This window comes from Aegilops tauschii, chromosome 6 (genome assembly GCF_002575655.3).
Source record: "Aegilops tauschii subsp. strangulata cultivar AL8/78 chromosome 6, Aet v6.0, whole genome shotgun sequence".
NCBI classification, from domain to species: Eukaryota; Viridiplantae; Streptophyta; class Magnoliopsida; order Poales; family Poaceae; genus Aegilops; species Aegilops tauschii.
In genome coordinates, this window is record NC_053040.3 from 491,430,618 (window position 1) to 491,448,409 (window position 17,792).

General features: G+C 47.3%; 2 protein-coding genes across 2 annotated transcripts; one reads left to right on the forward strand and one right to left on the reverse strand.

The window, feature by feature from the left end:
- The first annotated feature begins 637 nt into the window (after positions 1–637).
- Positions 638–3,706, forward strand: LOC109770481 (uncharacterized). Its single transcript, XM_020329187.1, has one exon. The coding sequence runs from the start codon at positions 638–640 to the stop codon at positions 3,704–3,706; it is 3,069 nt and encodes a 1,022-aa protein (XP_020184776.1).
- Positions 3,707–10,239: 6,533 nt separating this feature from the next.
- LOC109770472 (plant intracellular Ras-group-related LRR protein 6) lies at positions 10,240–16,657 on the reverse strand. Its single transcript, XM_020329175.4, has 21 exons — positions 16,440–16,657; positions 15,753–15,816; positions 15,531–15,667; positions 15,342–15,428; positions 14,922–14,997; positions 14,703–14,777; positions 14,539–14,608; positions 14,376–14,453; positions 14,230–14,290; positions 14,052–14,130; positions 13,469–13,559; positions 13,125–13,185; positions 12,960–13,030; positions 12,728–12,801; positions 12,299–12,436; positions 12,080–12,184; positions 11,442–11,566; positions 11,271–11,367; positions 11,121–11,195; positions 10,818–10,873; positions 10,240–10,571 (listed from the first exon to the last, which is right to left on the reverse strand). The coding sequence occupies exons 1-21, from the start codon at positions 16,502–16,504 to the stop codon at positions 10,496–10,498; spliced, it is 1,761 nt and encodes a 586-aa protein (XP_020184764.1). The 5' UTR covers positions 16,505–16,657; the 3' UTR covers positions 10,240–10,495.
- Between the last annotated feature and the right edge of the window lie 1,135 nt (positions 16,658–17,792).

Here is a 17,792-nt window from a genome sequence, read left to right on the forward strand (position 1 = left end):
TGACTCGTTGCAGAAAAAGATGATGGTTGCGTTGACCGTCCGAGTGGCCTGCGATTGCAAGTTGACAGCTGTCCATTGAGCTGCATGCGTGTGCACTTAACCAACAATGTAATAGAGAAGCAAATAAAGTAGCTCATGAACTCGCTAGACTAGCTGAATTTTCTGTAACCTCTCATTGGTTTGAGAAACCTATGAATGAAACTGTAATGATCCTGTTACGGCCCATGGCCCTCAGGCCCCAGCAGCAGAAGACCAGGAGGACACCGCCACGACCAAGGTGACTGGGCTGGAACGACCGCGTCGCCAGGCCCAGCCCAACAAGCGCTATACAGGCCCAGAATGGAACACCAGCAAGTAGGGTTAAGTACTGCGCCCTCTCCCTGGGTGCGGGGGTGTGGAGAAACTAGACACTGGACGGCGGCGGCTCCTCCTCTTATCCCCATTTCCTTCCTCTAGAACCCTAATTCGGCTACTCAAATCCTGTATTCCGTGGTGAATTCGAGTGAAGTGATAGCGGGGCCTTAACAATTGGTACTCAGAGCCACTAGATCCAGCCAAATTTTTTCTCTCCACCCTCCCCAAACTGGCGGGGAGATTTCCATCCATCATCCAGACAAGAAGGGGCAAGGCCACGACGATGGAGGAGCACACCAAGGCGATCGCGGATCTGACCGCGGCAATCACGGCCCTCGCCACCAAGATCGAGGACATCCACCCCGTCGTCCAAGAGCTGCAAGGATGGCGGCCCCAGATCGAGCAGTCCGTGGAGGAGATCCGATCGGAGATGAGTCACTTGCGGACTCAGATCGACAAGGCCACGCTCCCATCGCCGGTGGACACGGCCACGACGACCGCTCCACCACTGCCCTGTCCGCGGCTCAGCGAGCTTCCGCCGCTACTCCCTCACATCGCGGAAGGATCGCGGCCCCGATTACCACCACCGACGGCCGACGCATCTCATCTGCGCGCCGTCGACATCTCAGCTCGTGGTGACACCAGGCACGGGCCCGATGGCCACGGCGTTTTCACTGATCTTCGGGGGAAATCGTCAGGGGAGATCCGCACCCCGCGATTACCTCCGGCCACTGGTACGTCCGACTTCTATCACCATGGCGAGCAGTCATTTGCGGGGGATCGTGGGTACTTTAGATTGCCACCACCGCCGCGGTTTGATTTTCCATTGTTCGATGGATCCAATCCGCGTGCCTGGCGTCTCAAATGTGAGGCATACTTTCGGGTGTGCACCTTGAGTGCGGACACCTGGGTTAGTTGTGCTGCGATGTATTTCACCGACAACGCACTGTCATGGCTGCAGTCGTCGCAAGCCCATTTGCATTACCAGGAGTGGGGGGAGTTTGCATCTGTTATTTGTGCACAGTTTGGTAGGGAAGAGTTTCAGAATTTGTTGCGCCAGTTCAATCGCTTGCGACAAACGGGCACTGTCACAGAATACGCGGAGCAATTCACTCAGTTGATGCATAACTTATTAGCTCATCATAGCTCTTGGGATCCTGCATTTTTTGTCACCCAATTCATGGACGGATTGCAACGTGATATACGTGCTGCAGTTGTTTTACATCGACCCCAAATGCTGGATACTGCTGTGGATCTCGCGTGTTTGCAGGAAGAAGTGGTGGAGGCTCTTCAGCGGGACGAGAGGCGCCACCCCGCGCTGCCGCCAAGCTCTCAAGGGGGGCGGGCAATCCCTCGTACGGCCCTGCCCTTACCCCCACCACCATCAACAACCGCTCGGCAAGGGGGTACTGCATCAGCGTCACGCCCACCGGAGATGACCCGAACTCCACCAAACGACGACAAGCTGGCGACCCTTCGGGCCTACCGTCGCGCCAAAGGGCTCTGTTTCACTTGCGGCGAGCGTTGGAGCCGCGAGCATCGTTGCGGGCCAACTGTGCAACTTCATGTAGTGGAAGAGCTGATCGAGATGTTGCAAGAGCCAGTACAACCGACACCATCCACAGAGTCCACACCAAGTGAAGCTGACTGTTGCGTGCTCTCGCAAGCAGCAGTGGACGGTGCTAAAGCGCCAACGACCATGCGCTTACATGGCTGGGTTCAAGGCAAGGAGGTTCTCATGCTTGTGGACTCTGGTTCATCCCACAGTTTCGTGAGCACTGCTCTGGCCACTCATCTCCAAGGAGTTAAGCCCGCTCAACGTGCTCTATCGGTGCGGGTGGCAAATGGCGGTATTCTGCAGTCTGACCAAGAGATCCCAGCGTGCAAGTGGAATTCGCAGGGGGTCGATTTCACCACCAATCTCAGGGTTCTTCAGCTGGGCAGTTATGATGTAATTCTTGAAATTGACTGGCTGGCTCACCATAGCCTGATGAAGGTACACTGGCTGGAGAAGACCATGGTGTTTCAGCATGATGGACGAGAAGTGCAACTCTGTGGGGCTCGAGCAGATGTCACCCAGTGTCAAATGATCTCAGGAGCGGAACTACACGAATTACTGCAACATACAGCGGCGGCCAGAGTGGTCAAATTATGTACCGTGGCAGAAGACACGAACGATCCTCCAATTCCTCCGGAGGTGGCTGAACTCTTGGAACAGTATGCCGCACTGTTCGAGGAACCCAAAGGTCTACCACCACAACGCTCGTTTGATCATTCCATTCCCTTGGTGCCGGGAGCTCGACCAGTCAACATACGACCCTATCGGCACAGCCCGGCCCAGAAAGATGAGGTGGAACGGCAAGTCACTGAGATGCTAGCTCAAGGAATAATTCAGCCAAGCTCCAGCCCTTTTGTGTCACCGGTCCTATTGGTTCAGAAGAAGGATTTGACTTGGCGATTCTGCATTGATTACTGGCATCTCAACGCAATCACAATCAAGAATAGGTTTCCCTTACCAGTGATTGAGGAACTTCTCGACGAGCTGGCAGGGTCGTGCTGGTTCACTACCCTCGACTTGCGCTCTGGCTATCATCAGATTCGCATGAAACCAGAAGATGCCCACAAAACAGCCTTCAAAACACATCATGGTCATTTCGAGTTCAAGGTGCTGTCATACGGCTTGACGGGAGGGCCAGCTACTTTTCAGGGCGGGATGCACACGGTACTGTCACCCTTACTGCGCCATGGAGTCCTTGTGTTCATCGATGACATCTTAGTACACAGCAAAGACAAGAAGACACATGTGACCCTGCTACGACAAGTGTTCCAGCGTCTCCAAGAGCATCAGTTCAAGCTCAAGCGAAGCAAATGCTTTTTTGCTCGCCCCAGGCACTTATACCTGGGACATGAAATCAGCGGGGAAGGTGTGCGGACGGATAACAGAAACATCAGCGCGGTTCAGACTTGGCCCGTACCCACGTGTGTGAAAGAGGTGCGCGGTTTCTTGGGCCTTGCGGGCTATTATCGGAGGTTCGTCCGAGGATTTGCAATCATCAGTCGCCCCCTTACCGATCTCTTGAAGAAGAACGTGGTGTTCAGATGGACTCAACTCGAAGAGGCCTCATTCAGAGAACTCCAACAGGCGTTGGTCACAGCCCCGGTGCTCGCCTTGCCGGATTTCACTAAAACATTCGAGCTGGAAACTGATGCTTGCGACCAAGGAATTGGCGCAGTCCTCTCACAGGAGAAGCACCCGATTGGTTTCCTCAGTCGCGCATTGGGACCGCGCAATCGCATGCTCTCCACCTATGAAAAGGAAGGCCTGGCCATTCTCTTGGCGGTAGACCACTAGCGGGCGTATCTCCAGAATGACGAATTCATCGTACACACAGACCAGCGCAGTCTCATTCACTTGGAGGACCAGCGACTAGCGACACCATGGCAGCAGAAGATCATGGCCAAGCTACTCGGGCTCCGCTACCGCATCGTCTACAAAAAAGGAGTGGATAACCGTGCCGCTGATGCCTTATCGCGCCGGCCGCCTGTCCCTCAAGGGGACCTCGCCACTATTACATCAGCAGTACCGGCCTGGCTGGAGGAGGTGCAAAAAGGTTATGCTAAGGACCCGGCAGCGCAACGTTTGCTCGCCCGGCTCGCCACATCGCCAGGGGAGCAGGATGGTTTTCAACTCAGCCAGGGGGTTATCAAGCAGCACGGCCGGGTTTGGTTGGGCGACAATGTGGCGTTACAAAAACAGATTCTCGAGGCTCTCCACACCGGAGCGATTGGTGGTCACTCAGGGTTCAACGCCACATACCGCAGAGTGCGGCGACTGTTTACATGGCCGGGACTCAAACACCACATCAAGCTCTTCGTGGACGCATGCCAGACCTGCAAACAAGCGAAGCCTGAGCGGGTTCGATACCCATGTCTCCTCGAGCCACTGCCGGTCCCCACTCAAGCTTGGCAGATGGTGTCATTGGACTTCGTCGATGGGCTGCCTCGTTCATCAGGATACAACTCCATTCTAGTGGTCGTCGATAAATTTTCACGGTACGCCCATTTCGTCGCCATGTCACATCCATTCACAGCCTTCCAAGTTGCTCAAGCTTTCGTGGCTAACATCTACAAATTGCATGGGCTGCCAGAGTCGATCGTATCGGATCGCGACCCGATCTTCACTAGCGTCTTATGGAAGGAGCTGTTCCGGTTAACTCATACCAAGCTGTGCATGAGTACCGCACGACACCCGCAGACGGACGGGCAGACAGAGCGCGTGAATCAATGCATGGAGACCTTCCTGCGTTGCTTCGTCAATGCTACGGCAACCAAGTGGTACACCTGGCTACCTCTCGCGGAATTCTGGTACAACACCTCGCCGCACTCCGCGCTGGGCACCACTCCCTTCGAGGTCCTCTACGGACATGCGCCAAGATACTTCGGCATCATCGACCCCGTGGCGTGCGCGTCACCGGACCTGGCGGACTGGCTCCAAGACAGGGCGCAAATGGTAGCGCTCATTCGGCAACACCTGCTGCGCGCACGCCAGCAAATGAAGGACTCGGCGGACAAGCGTCGCTCAGATCGCACGTTCGCGGTGGACGATTGGGTCTTCCTCAAGCTCCAACCGTATGTCCAGCGTTCGGTGGCGACAAGGAGCAACCAGAAGCTATCTTTCCGGTACTTCGGGCCATACAAGGTGTTGCAGCGCATTGGTGCAGTGGCATACAAGCTCCAGCTTCCACCGACCAGCACTGTGCATCCGGTTTTCCACGTCTCGCAGCTGCGTCAAGCCCTTCCACCAACGGAGCAAGTCCACCAGCAACTTCCAGCAGCAGCAGCGACAAGCCCCGTTCCCGAGGAGGTTCTGCACAGTAGAATGGTGCAGCGAGGCAATTCCCGAGTCCCGCGGGTCCTTGTTCGCTGGATGGACCAACCGGCGGAATTTGCAACCTGGGAGGACCGCATCGAGCTACAGCAACATTTCCCGAATGCTCCAGCTTGGGGACAAGCTGTGTCTGAAGGAGGGAGGGATGTTACGGCCCATGGCCCTAAGGCCCCAGCAGCAGAAGACCTGGAGGACACCGCCACGACCAAGGTGACTGGGCTGGAACGACCGCGTCGCCAGGCCCAGCCCAACAAGCGCTATACAGGCCCAGAATGGAACACCAGCAAGTAGGGTTAAGTACTGCGCCCTCTCCCTGGGTGCGGGGGTGTGGAGAAACTAGACACTGGACGGCGGCGGCTCCTCCTCTTATCCCCATTTCCTTCCTCTAGAACCCTAATTCGGCTACTCAAATCCTGTAGTCCGTGGTGAATTCGAGTGAAGTGATAGCGGGGCCTTAACAGATCCTCACAGACGATCTATTGGTTCTTTCTAATGAATAAAGTTTTTGGTTTATCAAAAAAAAATTGTCGACACACGCAAGTTGCGAGTTTATTTACTTCTTTATAACACGGTCACACTGGAGCAAAGGGCTATAGAGATCTTGTTTCATGTTTCCCTTGATAAAGGAACCGCACGGGAAGCGCAAACACGTCAGGAATTGATATTCCAAAAATATGAGCCACGGAAATTGGCAGGAACTGACACTTCTGTTTATATATGGAAAGATGTAACATTTTGCTTTGGAAAGTATATATAATTTGCACGTACGAGTTCCACCAAAGGAAACTTCAAATCCATCCGTTTATATACCCCGGCAGCCAAAGCCAATCGATCGAGGAGAGCAAACGCTAGATGCGTCTGCGAGAGGGAAAAAAGGTTTCCGGCGCCCAGATGGGCATGGAGGAGGCGCAACAGCTGGTGGTGGATGCAGAGGAGCTGGCGGCGACCGCGGCAGAAAAGTTGAAGGCGACCCTGGCGGCTGAACAGCAAAGCCAGACGACCCCGCCGACAGTAGAGGCGGCGGAGGTGGAGGCTAATGCGGCGGTATGTCTGGCGGCGTCGGCGGACCGATTGGCGGCATCTGCGGAACAGCTGAAGGCGGTGGCAGCCATGACAAGAAGAAACAAAAACAGATCCATGGCGGCAGCAAAGAAGGCAGCGACACCGGAAAAGGAAATCAACTGCGCGGAAAACATGGTGGTAGCCTGTGTACTGTTGTTCATAGCAATGTTTTTCCTCCTCCTCATCACCGGAGTCATAATGGGCATATGCTACGCGTTCCCGCCAGGACCAGATGAACCGGATGATCCATTGAGCTACTCTGCCGCGATAGACTCCGTCTCTGGCCTCGACCCGACCATGGACCGTGGGCTATCGTCACTCGACCTGTCGTTCAACCTTACCATCCGCGTCACCTCGATGAGCTACCAGAGAAGCGCATGCGTCGAGTCCGGGATATATGTGGAGGTTGCCTACCGACGTGTGATACTCGCCACGAGCCCGACTATACAACAACAACTCTGTGTCGGGCCAAAGGAAGCAACGGAGCACCGGCTCGTTGCGAGGGGGACCGGAGTGCGCGTGGCAGGGGCCCTGCTGGACAGCCTCGTGGCAGACATGAGGCAGGATGTGTTGGTGTTCCAAGTGACCCTCAGGCGGTCTGAAAAGTACGACGACGATGTGGTGGTGAAGTCATGTGGGGGTAGGCAGGTCGGAGCAGCCGTCGTGGACCTGGAAACTATGTGCAAGACACCTTATCCACACAAAAATATTATTGTGACTCGGACTAAGTTCAGTTGGCAGGAATATATATATTCCTCAAGTGATGATGAACGGTCAAATAATCAAGATACGATCTACTAAGTTTTAGTTTTCGTGGTAGATACTCTCTGGTCTTCTAGGGTTAAAACATTCTCGGTGGTGTAATTTCGCTCTTGCTCCTTTAGGTTTGTCATCTTTTGTTTTACTCAACGGTCAGCGTTTTTTAATTCACCTTTTGTTTCACTCGAACTTTCAAACGACTCAAAGTTGTACTATTTCCAATCCAAAATCAGATGTTGCACATGTGATCTTGTATACTAAAGTCTCTCGGAAAATTAAAACCAACACCATGGGATAATTTAACTAATCATTAAGCAATAGATGAAACTACCACAAAAGAGGCAAAAATTTCAAAGATTTTAAGTTGAACATAACTTACATTCGGCCCACATTAAAATGCCAACAGCAGCAACAGTATACATGACAACCTCACAAATTAGACATCCGAATATGCCATCTCCATTCTCGCACACAGGTTGATTCCACGGGAAACTTATTGATCATGTACAGCAGGATAAAGCAGATCAGATCACAAGCGGATAACTCCGGCCATAATCCGCTATCAATGATGATACTCCCTCCGTTTCTAAATATAAGTCTTTGTAAAGTTTTCACTAGGTGGACTATATATGGAGTAACATGAACGAATCTATATTTAAAATGCATTTATATACATCCGTATGTGGTTCATAATAGAATCTCTATAAATACTTATATTTAGGAATGGAGGGAATACTATTTAATTGGATGGAAGCTTTTCTTTGAGAACAGCTTTCGTTCCTCGCTCCAGAACACTCCGTCCTATGCTGTACAAGAAAGCAAAACGAGGCTGACCATTGCGTCGTTTTCTAGTCCATTGTGTGAATTGAACTACAGCTTTCATCTCTTTTCTCTCCTCCCTTTGTCAAATGTAAGTTATGTTCTAACTTGTGCACTAAGGGCATCTCCAACACTGACCCGCAAATCGGACACTGCATCCGTCCACAAACCGGGAACCATACATTTCAAACCTGATTTCAACAAATCGAATGAATTACATACAAAATGGATGATTTTCATACAAACCGGACGAAAACATTTACATTTCATACAGTTTTCATTAAGAAAAGGACTGAACCTGAATCTAGCCTATGGAGCCGCCCGTCGTCCAAGTCCTTGTTATTCCCTTCCAGCGCCCGCGTCCTTCATCTGCCATCTCCATGAGCCGTGAGGATACGACTCGTGAAGTGAAGATGCGGTTACCGACGAGAAAAAAATAGAAAAAGGACTCATTCATTAGCAGCGATCCGAAGTGCCTACCAGGCACTAGCAGCGTTCCGCCTGGACGCTGCTGGTGAGGCGCGTACTAGCAGCGTTCCAGGCCAGGCCGAACGACGCCTTTATGTCACGAACTAGCAGCATGCACTCTGCGTGAATGCGGCAAGAAGTTCCATAATTAGCTGTGTACCATGTACTTGAACGTTGCTAAGTTGGAAGCTTGGTTGGCGAACGATAGGCGTCGACGGACCGGCCGAAATTTGGACCTGTCCTGCGCGTGCGTTGGATTAGATCAATAAAACCCGTTAGATCTTATCCTTTCATTATCCTCTAAGCAAAAAACGCTTCGTCCTCGTGCCTCCTTCCACGTCTCACGCGCCCGTGGCGGCCATGACGGAGACTGCGCTCGCCGCCGCCCGCGCTTGCCGGCCTTCGTTGCCATTCATGCTTGTCTCTTTCGGCCGCCCGTGCTCGCCGGCCATCCGCGCTTGTCTCGCCGTCATTGTGGACGCTTGACTGGTTCCATGGCTGGTCATGCGCGCAGCGCCAGAGATGATGGAAAAGGAGTATGTGTCGTGGGAGAGAAGAAGATAATAATAATAAATGATTCGGAGGAGAGCGATCGTAGTGCGCGCATTCGGCGCAACGGTTCGGCCGGCGCTCCGGATGTAAACAAAAATGCTACACCTACGCACACTTACATTCCCACCCTATGTAAACTTCCTAACTAATATCTCAACCCCTGATTTCAACTATGTGGGCCCCCCTCCTCTAATTTGGCCCAACAAAAAAATGCCACCTGGCCTATTACGTTAATTACGTAAGACTGTTACGTAGATGTAGCATTGCTCGGATGTAAATGTTTCCCATTTTCTTTTGTAATTTTGGTGAGCCGTAATACTTGTGTCTGATATTCCTTTTTGTAATATTTGTGAAGTGATGTTCCTGATCTCTGTAGATTTAGTATTTAGAGATCAATTGTAGATTATCCATGATTGATTCCTTCCATAAGAACGTTGCCACATATAGCAAAGATTGTTCTGATTTGGTCGATAAAAATATACCACTTTATGGAAAAAGATAAAAATATACCAGGCCAAAAAAATGTGTTTTTTTATTATAGGGGAAGGTCCACAGTAGAGATTCAGGTGGCGAGTCTTTCCTCGGGATAACAGTTTCAGAGGAAATCCACGAATGCAGCAGCAATTATTCATCTTTCAGAAGTCATGGAATATACATGGCAGCAGACATTTGTCTTTTGGAAAGAAATGCTCCAATTCCAAAGCAAGTTCGAAATCGACCAGTCTATAAAAGCTTTGCCCCGTGGATCAATCAAGGAGAGCAAACCCTCACTGCATGCGAGAGGGAGAAAAACAGGTCTAGGGCGAAGCAAGGACTCCTAACGATCCGCCATGGACCGGGCGGCGGTAGCAGTGGAGGAGGCGGTAGAGCTGGTGGCGAAGGCAAAGGAGCTGGCGGCGACTGCTGCAGAAGAGTTGGCACCGCTTGCCGCTGAACAAAGTTGGACGACTCTATCGCCGGCAGAGGCTGAGGCGGCGAAACGGCTCCCGGCGACAGTAGAACAGCTGCTGGTGACGGCGGAAGAGGTTGCTTCGGAGGTGGCCGCCTTAAGGAAAAAGATGGCGGCCAAGAAGGTCACGCCAGCAGGACAGGCGTCCGTTCTTCCAGAGAACCTGGCACCGGCAGGAGAACAGCCACCGCAATAAAAGGAGAACGTCGCCCAACGACGAAGAGTAAAACATTTTGCTGATGTAACTTCGTTTGGGTTCATCTTTTGTTTCACTTACCTTTCAGATGATTCAAAAGTCTGGTCTACTAACGCTGCAAAATCAATATTGTATTTGTGATCGTGTACATTGAGAACTTCACATGACCAACAGAAGAAAATTCTCTATAGATTTCAGCCAACCAACACCATCGAATTATAAAACACAAATCACATAATGTTGAGTCCACCTTATAAATATTGGAATATGTATGTGGCAAACCATCTCCGTTCTTGCGCGCGCGCGCACACAAACGGCCAATTCAGTCCACACTTCAAACACACACGTCAATTCAGTACACTTCAACCACAGGAAACTTATTCAACACAGAGGGAGTAAAACCGAGCGAATAAGTCCAGCCAGAATTTGCACTGGATGATGGTATTATTCAGTTGGACGGAAGCTTTTCTTTGAGATAGCTGAGAACAGCTTTCGTTCCTCGCTCCAGAACAGTCCGCCTTATGCTGTACAAGAAAGCAAAACGAGGCTGGTCATATTTTTCCTGCCCAACAGCTTTCCTTTCCCCCCTCCCCTCAAATGTAAGTTTTTGCATTCAACTATGAACCAATAATATGTTGTCATTGATAGATTTCTTTTTTTCTTTCCATGTTGACTCTACAAATTAGATATAGGACTGCCAAGGTTGTGTAATCGTGGATCTTGTGTCAACATAGATCCATCACAGAAAAAGCGTGAGGATAGATGCTTACCTCCTGAGTGGATTTCCATCAAGTTTGAGCACTTGCAGGCTAGGCTCAAGCAGACCCTGCTCATAAAAATCCAAAACAAATAAAGGTTTATAGCATTTCAGCGAGAGATAGAGAAACACATAATTTAGGAGTAGCGACTACTGTTTGTTATAAAATTTAGACATGATGATATTTTTCAGGATTTCTGCAAGCCACTACTTTGTAGAAATACCGATATATTTGAGTGAGGCATAAGAGGCAAAATGGCAAACCTATAACCGCATTATTCTGACTTGTAATTAATAAGTGTAAAAACATACATACCAGCTCAGCTGGAAGCCTTGTTATATTGTTGTCTGAAAGATCTAGCTCGATGAGAGCACTAAAATCCTTAATACCCTGTTTAAGTGCAGAAATGCATATCAAGTGCTGATTGTAAAATCAGAAAACAAACCTTTAAACCCTGATAGTTACCTCTGGTATGGTTGTGAGATTATTTTGACTCAGGTTAAGAATCCGTAGATGTTTTAATTGTACAAGCCCAATAGGAAATTCCTGAAGTTTCATTCGCCTATGCATAGATAAAAGAAAGTGAGTACTATAAAAATGGTTTATGTAGAGTAGATGCTTGGCATATTTTCCAACCTAAGATATAGTTCCTGCAGTTGTGGTAATGAAGAAACCACAGAAGGTTCACTCAATGAGGAGGCATTGCCACTTAAATCCAGAATTTCAAGTTTTGATAGAGACTCGAGATCAGTGGGCGATATCTGGAAAAAAAATAACTGTTATAGATTACAAAATAAGATTTAAAACATTATTATAGATTTCCATATCAGAGTATTACTTCCTCGTTCATCCATTTTGTTTTATAAGACAGTCTAGCCGTATTTAAGCTATGTGTTGCCAATTGCCGAAGAAAAAACATTAGCCATTACACGGATATTTGACATGGTATTCCAGTTAAGTAAAGGGTATTACATAGAAATAACGTAAGAAATTTTGCAAAGCAATGAAGAATGATTGATAACATGAGAAACGAGTAGAAGGCTAGAATAGCTTTAATTGCTGAGCCAACAACTCCTGCAGGCTCAACAAATATCGATCAAGTTCCAAAATTAGTTATCTCATTTATTTTCACTTTATGGCATCATGGTTCAATACCAACATTATGCAAGACTGATACTCACTCTCAGCAAAATTAGAGAGAAATAGACATTGGACATCAATTCGTCAATAATAAGACAAAATGTAAGCGTAGTAAGACAAGATCATTATATTACCTCTGCTAGAGGATTATTGTCCAGCTTCAAGGAAGTGAGACTGGGAAGGGAGGAAACAACCATGCCAGGCCACTTTTTTATCTTGTTATTAGACAGAATCAAAGCCTGCGAAAAAGGAAGTGGAAGATAAGAACATGAATTAAGTTGAAACCTTCATATACATAAAGACCATGCAATTAAGTTAAACATCATCAATAACAACACAAGAGTTCAACTCACTTGAAGTGATGAGCACAGGGACAACTCATTTGGCAGATCTTCTATCAAGTTCTTAGAAAGATCAAGTTTCACCACATCACTTGTCTCCCAAGCTGCAGGGGGTACATTGGGCACACCAAGACCACTCAAATTCAACTCCTAGCAATGTAAATTGACATCAAATCAGGGGCTACAGTCGGAAAATCAAATGATCATTTACTATACAAGAACTCAGCTACTTGGTTTTCCCAGCCACTTTAAAAAATATAATAAACTCACAGGCAATGTAAAAGAACACATCACATAAAACACAACAGGGAGTTAGTTACTTCTATCACAATGGCTCTGAATTTGATCTTTGAATGGTTCAAGATCCATGTGAGGAAGTTCATAGGAAAATGTGATCTACCTTATGGTATTGCAAATATGCTAGTAAAATAATCTAAGTACCTTTGAAGATACAGATAATCGTCTTGCTGCAGAAATCTGGTCAACTTTTGTTGGGGTGGCTCTAGACCCTGATGCTGCAGGAGAAATGTGTTTAATATAGATTTTTACTGATGTTGAAGCAGTTCTAAATGCAAAGGCATGATGTTACAGTTACATGTACCAAACAAACAATGGAAATTACTAAAGATTACAATCATAGCTGAAATGAATATGACTCGGCACTTTCAGTTACCTTCCTCCTCAGACGAAAGGCGGCTTCGCAGATACTTCATCAATGTTGATGTTGGTCCAGAAACCAAAGAACTGACAACCAACATGGATTAATATGATGATAACTCTATGTAGAAGCCTAACAGACAGTTTTTACAACGTTAAGAGTACATGACTTGTAGCATACCTACGAAGTGCCCTCATAGGATTTCCGCTAAGCAGAAGCTTTCTTAGGGTTGTCATTGTACCTTGAAATTGCAGGCATACATTAGTGTCCAAAACTATAGTATTTGGTGAGAGAGCACCACACCATGCACTCAGCTCTTATTACATACACACACGCAAGAATTGAGCATTAGAAACCATCCAACACATATACAAGACACCAACGAGCAAGTGTTTTCATGCACATGCACACATAGAGATCATAGCTGTGCAGTGTATCCTTATGAGTGATCACATTGTTAACCAAAAAGGCAAACAGCAGGAATGGTACTACAAGAGATAGCACTGCACAGCACAAAAACCTACCTAGTTCGGGTGGCAGGCCGGATAATGCGTTGTTTGACAGATCAAGAAAACTGAGCTTGAGTTTGCAAGCTCCCACAGGATACTCCTTCATCTGATAAAAACAGTAGCACGTTTATTAAAAAAAAAAAGATCAACGGAATATGACCTTTACTTTATGGATGCTGTTGTTATGTCAATTCTAACATACTGGATGCCAAGAGTTGCATTTTTGGTCACAAGAATGTTCAGTGTTCTCAATGCTCTCATAACGTTAAGTTAAGATCAATCTTTATGTTAGTTATTCGTATCATGACAACTTCCCACATTTCCCTTGGAGATGTAGTAAGTAAGCTAATTAATGAGAGATCAAAACCAGGACTATACAGGTAAGTCTATGCTTCCAAACTGTGAGGAAAGATTATTTGGCATCATGGAACAGATAACTGCTGCACTATATTCACTACATGCAACTATAAATAATCAGTAGCTGAGCGAAGAAGGAACTCAAACTAAAATTGGTTAAATGATGCAAAATAAATGTGAAGCAGTGGAAAAATTAGAAGACCATATTAACAATTCTGTCATGTAACAAATGGAATAAAACCTGATTGGAGTGAAGATCAAGTGTTCCTAATTTTGATAGCATGCCAATATCATCTGGTATTGTCGACAATAGATTATTTCTGAAAGAGAACAAAGAAACAGAATTAATTTACAGCATAAAAATAGTTCACAATAAGGAAAAGCGCAACTATATTCTGAAGTCGGGGTAGATAACTAACCCCATGTAGAACTCAGCTAGAGAAGAGCATCCCTTTATGGAAGAAGGAATCGAAGTTATCTCTGATATAAAAAGGTTAAAAACTGTCAATGTTAATAAACTGATGCTCGTACACATGACAACACATAACAGGGAAGGTTAACTCACTGTTCTGGTGCAGGTCCATTCGAACTAATTTTGAAAGTGCTCCGATACTAGCCGGAATGGTCGTAAGTTGATTTTTCGCTGCCAATATTTAGATGTTAGTTTTAGGGAAACAAAAACTAGAACTAACATTTATATTCAATAGTATTATGGTATTGTTGCATACCAGCATTCAGCTCTGTGAGCAGTGTCCATGATGTGAACATATTTTCTGGAAGTAGCACAAGCTTGTTTCCCTGACATTTTATAGCAATTTAAGTTTTTTGCGAACAAAGGTCAAGCAGCCCAAGAAAACGAATATTCAACTTAAGTTCAATCAGGACTTTGTACCTCCAGATCAAATTTACTTAGCTTGCAGCAACCAGCAAGTTCATCTGGTAATCTGGATATGTTGTTGTTTGATGCCTACAGACAATGCAATATATTACTCTGTGTATGTCCAGACTAGAGAATGAATCAAGTGATATAATTCAGTAATGATCAACTGCAGATTGATAGAAGCCCCAAAAAATTATTGTGAAAATAATAAATGCATTGACTACAGTTTACCTTAAGTTCTGACAAGTTCAAGCATCTGCCAAGGCTAGCTGGCAGCTCAGTGAGGCAATTATTTGAGAAATCAACCCTGCCCAAAAACAGTGGCGCATTAATACCTAAATATTTAACATCTCAGATAAAGTTTTGGGTTATGTGCTAATCGGCAACATTTAAAACCCACAAAAATTGTTGTTGTGAGGCCTATAGTTAATGCCACTGAATGACAAGATTCAGCATTAATGTTGATTCTTAGGTAATTGTGATTCCAAAGAATGGATAAATCTGGAGTATAGAGTTAGACTTGGGCCCATAAGTCTTTCAGCATGACAATACATGGTGGATAAGTTGTTCTTTTCAACGGCACAAACCACACGGTATAGATGGAAGTCAATAAATGTAAAGTGAACAAGGAAGAGTACATAATGGACTTACTTGACTAAAGCAGTAGCCAAGCCAACTTCTTCGGGTATAAATTTTATTTGATTGAACGAGACATCCAATGATTTTAACAACGGAAGGCTGCACAGAATAGGATTGTCATGAAGTTATACAATAGTATAAAGGGACTGCATCTATCACTTAGATGATAGGAATAGCCGAATAGGATAATCCACCACATACTCTCCAATGGCTGCAGGAACAGAGGATAGCTGATTGTGGCTTATGTTTAATACCACAAGAGAAGACAGATTCCTAAGGTCTTCTCTTAACACTTCCAGGTTGTTATGAGCCAATATGAGCTTCTGGAGGTCTACTCCCTGAAATTCAATCAAGGCATGGTCGGTTGAACTAATTATACAGTATAGCTTTATGCACATAAGAGGCACTGAATGCGCAGCTTACCTCCCACCATTTGTCATCCAGGCTGCCCGTGTCCAAGTTGTTGTACACCTCCCCAGGCACCTCGCTGAAGACCGAAAAAACACACGCAGAGGTTCCGTCAGCGGGAAGATAACAGATACAGCAAAGACAGGACAAGTATTACACCTAGTGTACGAAACAGGGGAAATTCATGAACAAGCTCCATAGGCCGAACATGGGTTACCCCGATACACGATTCGTATTCGGTCTCTGAGAACGCCGTGGCGTTAGAACATACTCCCTCCGACCCAAAATGTAAGATCATTTCTGACACTATCAGTAATAAGTACAACTGCAGTTTCAGTCAAACTCTGTTTCTGACAAACTGAAGGTAATAAATACTACAGTAGCACGAATAAGGAATCTGCCCAAAATGGAGCTCGTAAATGAGAGTCAGGCTGCGCAGCCATTTCGGCGTCGGTCACGGCGGCTTCCGAGCGCCGGTGAGGAATTAATCCCCCCACGTTTACATACACTGGTGAAATGAGCCGCGTCGCATCTGAATCTGGCCACGCATTTGGTTTCTGTGGAAGTGGCCCATTTACCATCGGTCGACGGCACGGTCGACGGCGACCAAGAACGACCAGTGGCGAAGTGAGATGGATCGAGATCCGGCTCGGGCAAACAGATGGATGATGGGAGATTTGATTTGAATTGACTTGACCGTACCTGAGGGAGCGGTTGGAGAGGTTGAGGGAGCCGGACTCCCTGGCGGACTTGAGGATCCGCTCCATTCTCGTCGAGCTTCCGGCGGGCGGCGGCGGAGGACGGCCTTCAGATCGCCATTGCCGCCGTGCAGCTACGGCTACAGCAGCAGAGGCAGAGCAGCAGGCAGCAAAAGCCCACGAGGCCCAGCGCCGAGCGGTTTGGGGAAACAAAAGTCAAGAGGGTCCACCGGGCCTCGCTTCTAGCCGTGCGATTCGCTCGCACCGATCGTGCTCCCACGTTCAATGGTCACGATGCGTTCCAACATTTGGATGGGGACGCGAATCAACCTGTGGTTGGATGGTTAGAGGGACTGTGGTATTCCGGCCCATCAGGGTTCAAATCCAGATGCTCGCATTTATTTTTAGATTTATTTCAGGATTTCCGGCAATGCGCAGTCAGTGGGAGGAGACGTTCTCGTCGACGACGAGGTGCCTACGGTGACTTCGTAAATTTCAAGATAATATGCCGGCTCAGATTTTCGAAGGTGCTCATAGAGGTATGGTATGCGTGTGTATGTTCATAGGGGTGAGTGTATACGCGTGTATATGAACGCTTGCGTCTGTACTGTGTTTAAAAAAACATTTGGATGGGGACATGAAATGGAATGAACTTGATTTAGCCCACCTATTGCAAATATATATATATATATATACATGATGATACTAGGGACCTCCAAACAGGACACTGTATCCTTCCGTGGACCGGGGGATCAATCCGCGGACACTGATGCGGAAGCCACCCATCCAACAGTTAGGCGTGAATGTCCGGTTACATTTCGAATGGAATTCAATGAAAATAAACAAATTTGATGCGAATTTGAACAAACTGAACGAGTTTCTTTGGAACTTGAATATTTTTTACATAAAACCGGATGATTTTCGTCTAAACCAGAGCACATTCATTACATTCTCGACATATTTGCACTAAACCTTATTATAACCTAGTCTAGATGATCGTCGGCGCCTATTTTCCACGTCTTGTCTTTCCTATGTCGGGCAGCAAGCTCACCGGACGGCCGTGAGCCTCGGGAAGTGAAGCTTCAGCGGGAGGGGTAGACTACGCTTCGCCTCCACGAAGCCAAGCGGCTAATCGGCTGACGATGATCAGCCCGCCAAGCTTAGCTTCAAAGGAGGGGAAGAGTAGTGGCCGTCATGGGGCCCAAGCGTCAGCGGTATCCCATGATCTACTCTTCCTAGCTATAGGCGGCACCCGCGGATGTGTCGACTTCATCGTCATGGCATGGCCTACGCGGAGTTGGCGACGTAGTCCCCGTCCTTGTCGTAAACTTCATCTGCCCCCCCCCCCCATCAATCT

Coding starts and splice junctions, on each gene's coding strand:
- LOC109770472 (XM_020329175.4), bottom strand. CDS start 16,504: ATGGAGCGGATCCTCAAGTCCGCCAGGGAGTCCGGCTCCCTCAACCTC. Junction 14,998..15,341: donor TTGGCTACTGCTTTAGTCAA/GTAAGTCCATTA, acceptor GTTTTTGGGCAG/GGTTGATTTCTCAAATAATT. Junction 13,031..13,124: donor CCTATGAGGGCACTTCGTAG/GTATGCTACAAG, acceptor GTTGGTTGTCAG/TTCTTTGGTTTCTGGACCAA.
- LOC109770481 (XM_020329187.1), top strand. CDS start 638: ATGGAGGAGCACACCAAGGCGATCGCGGATCTGACCGCGGCAATCACG.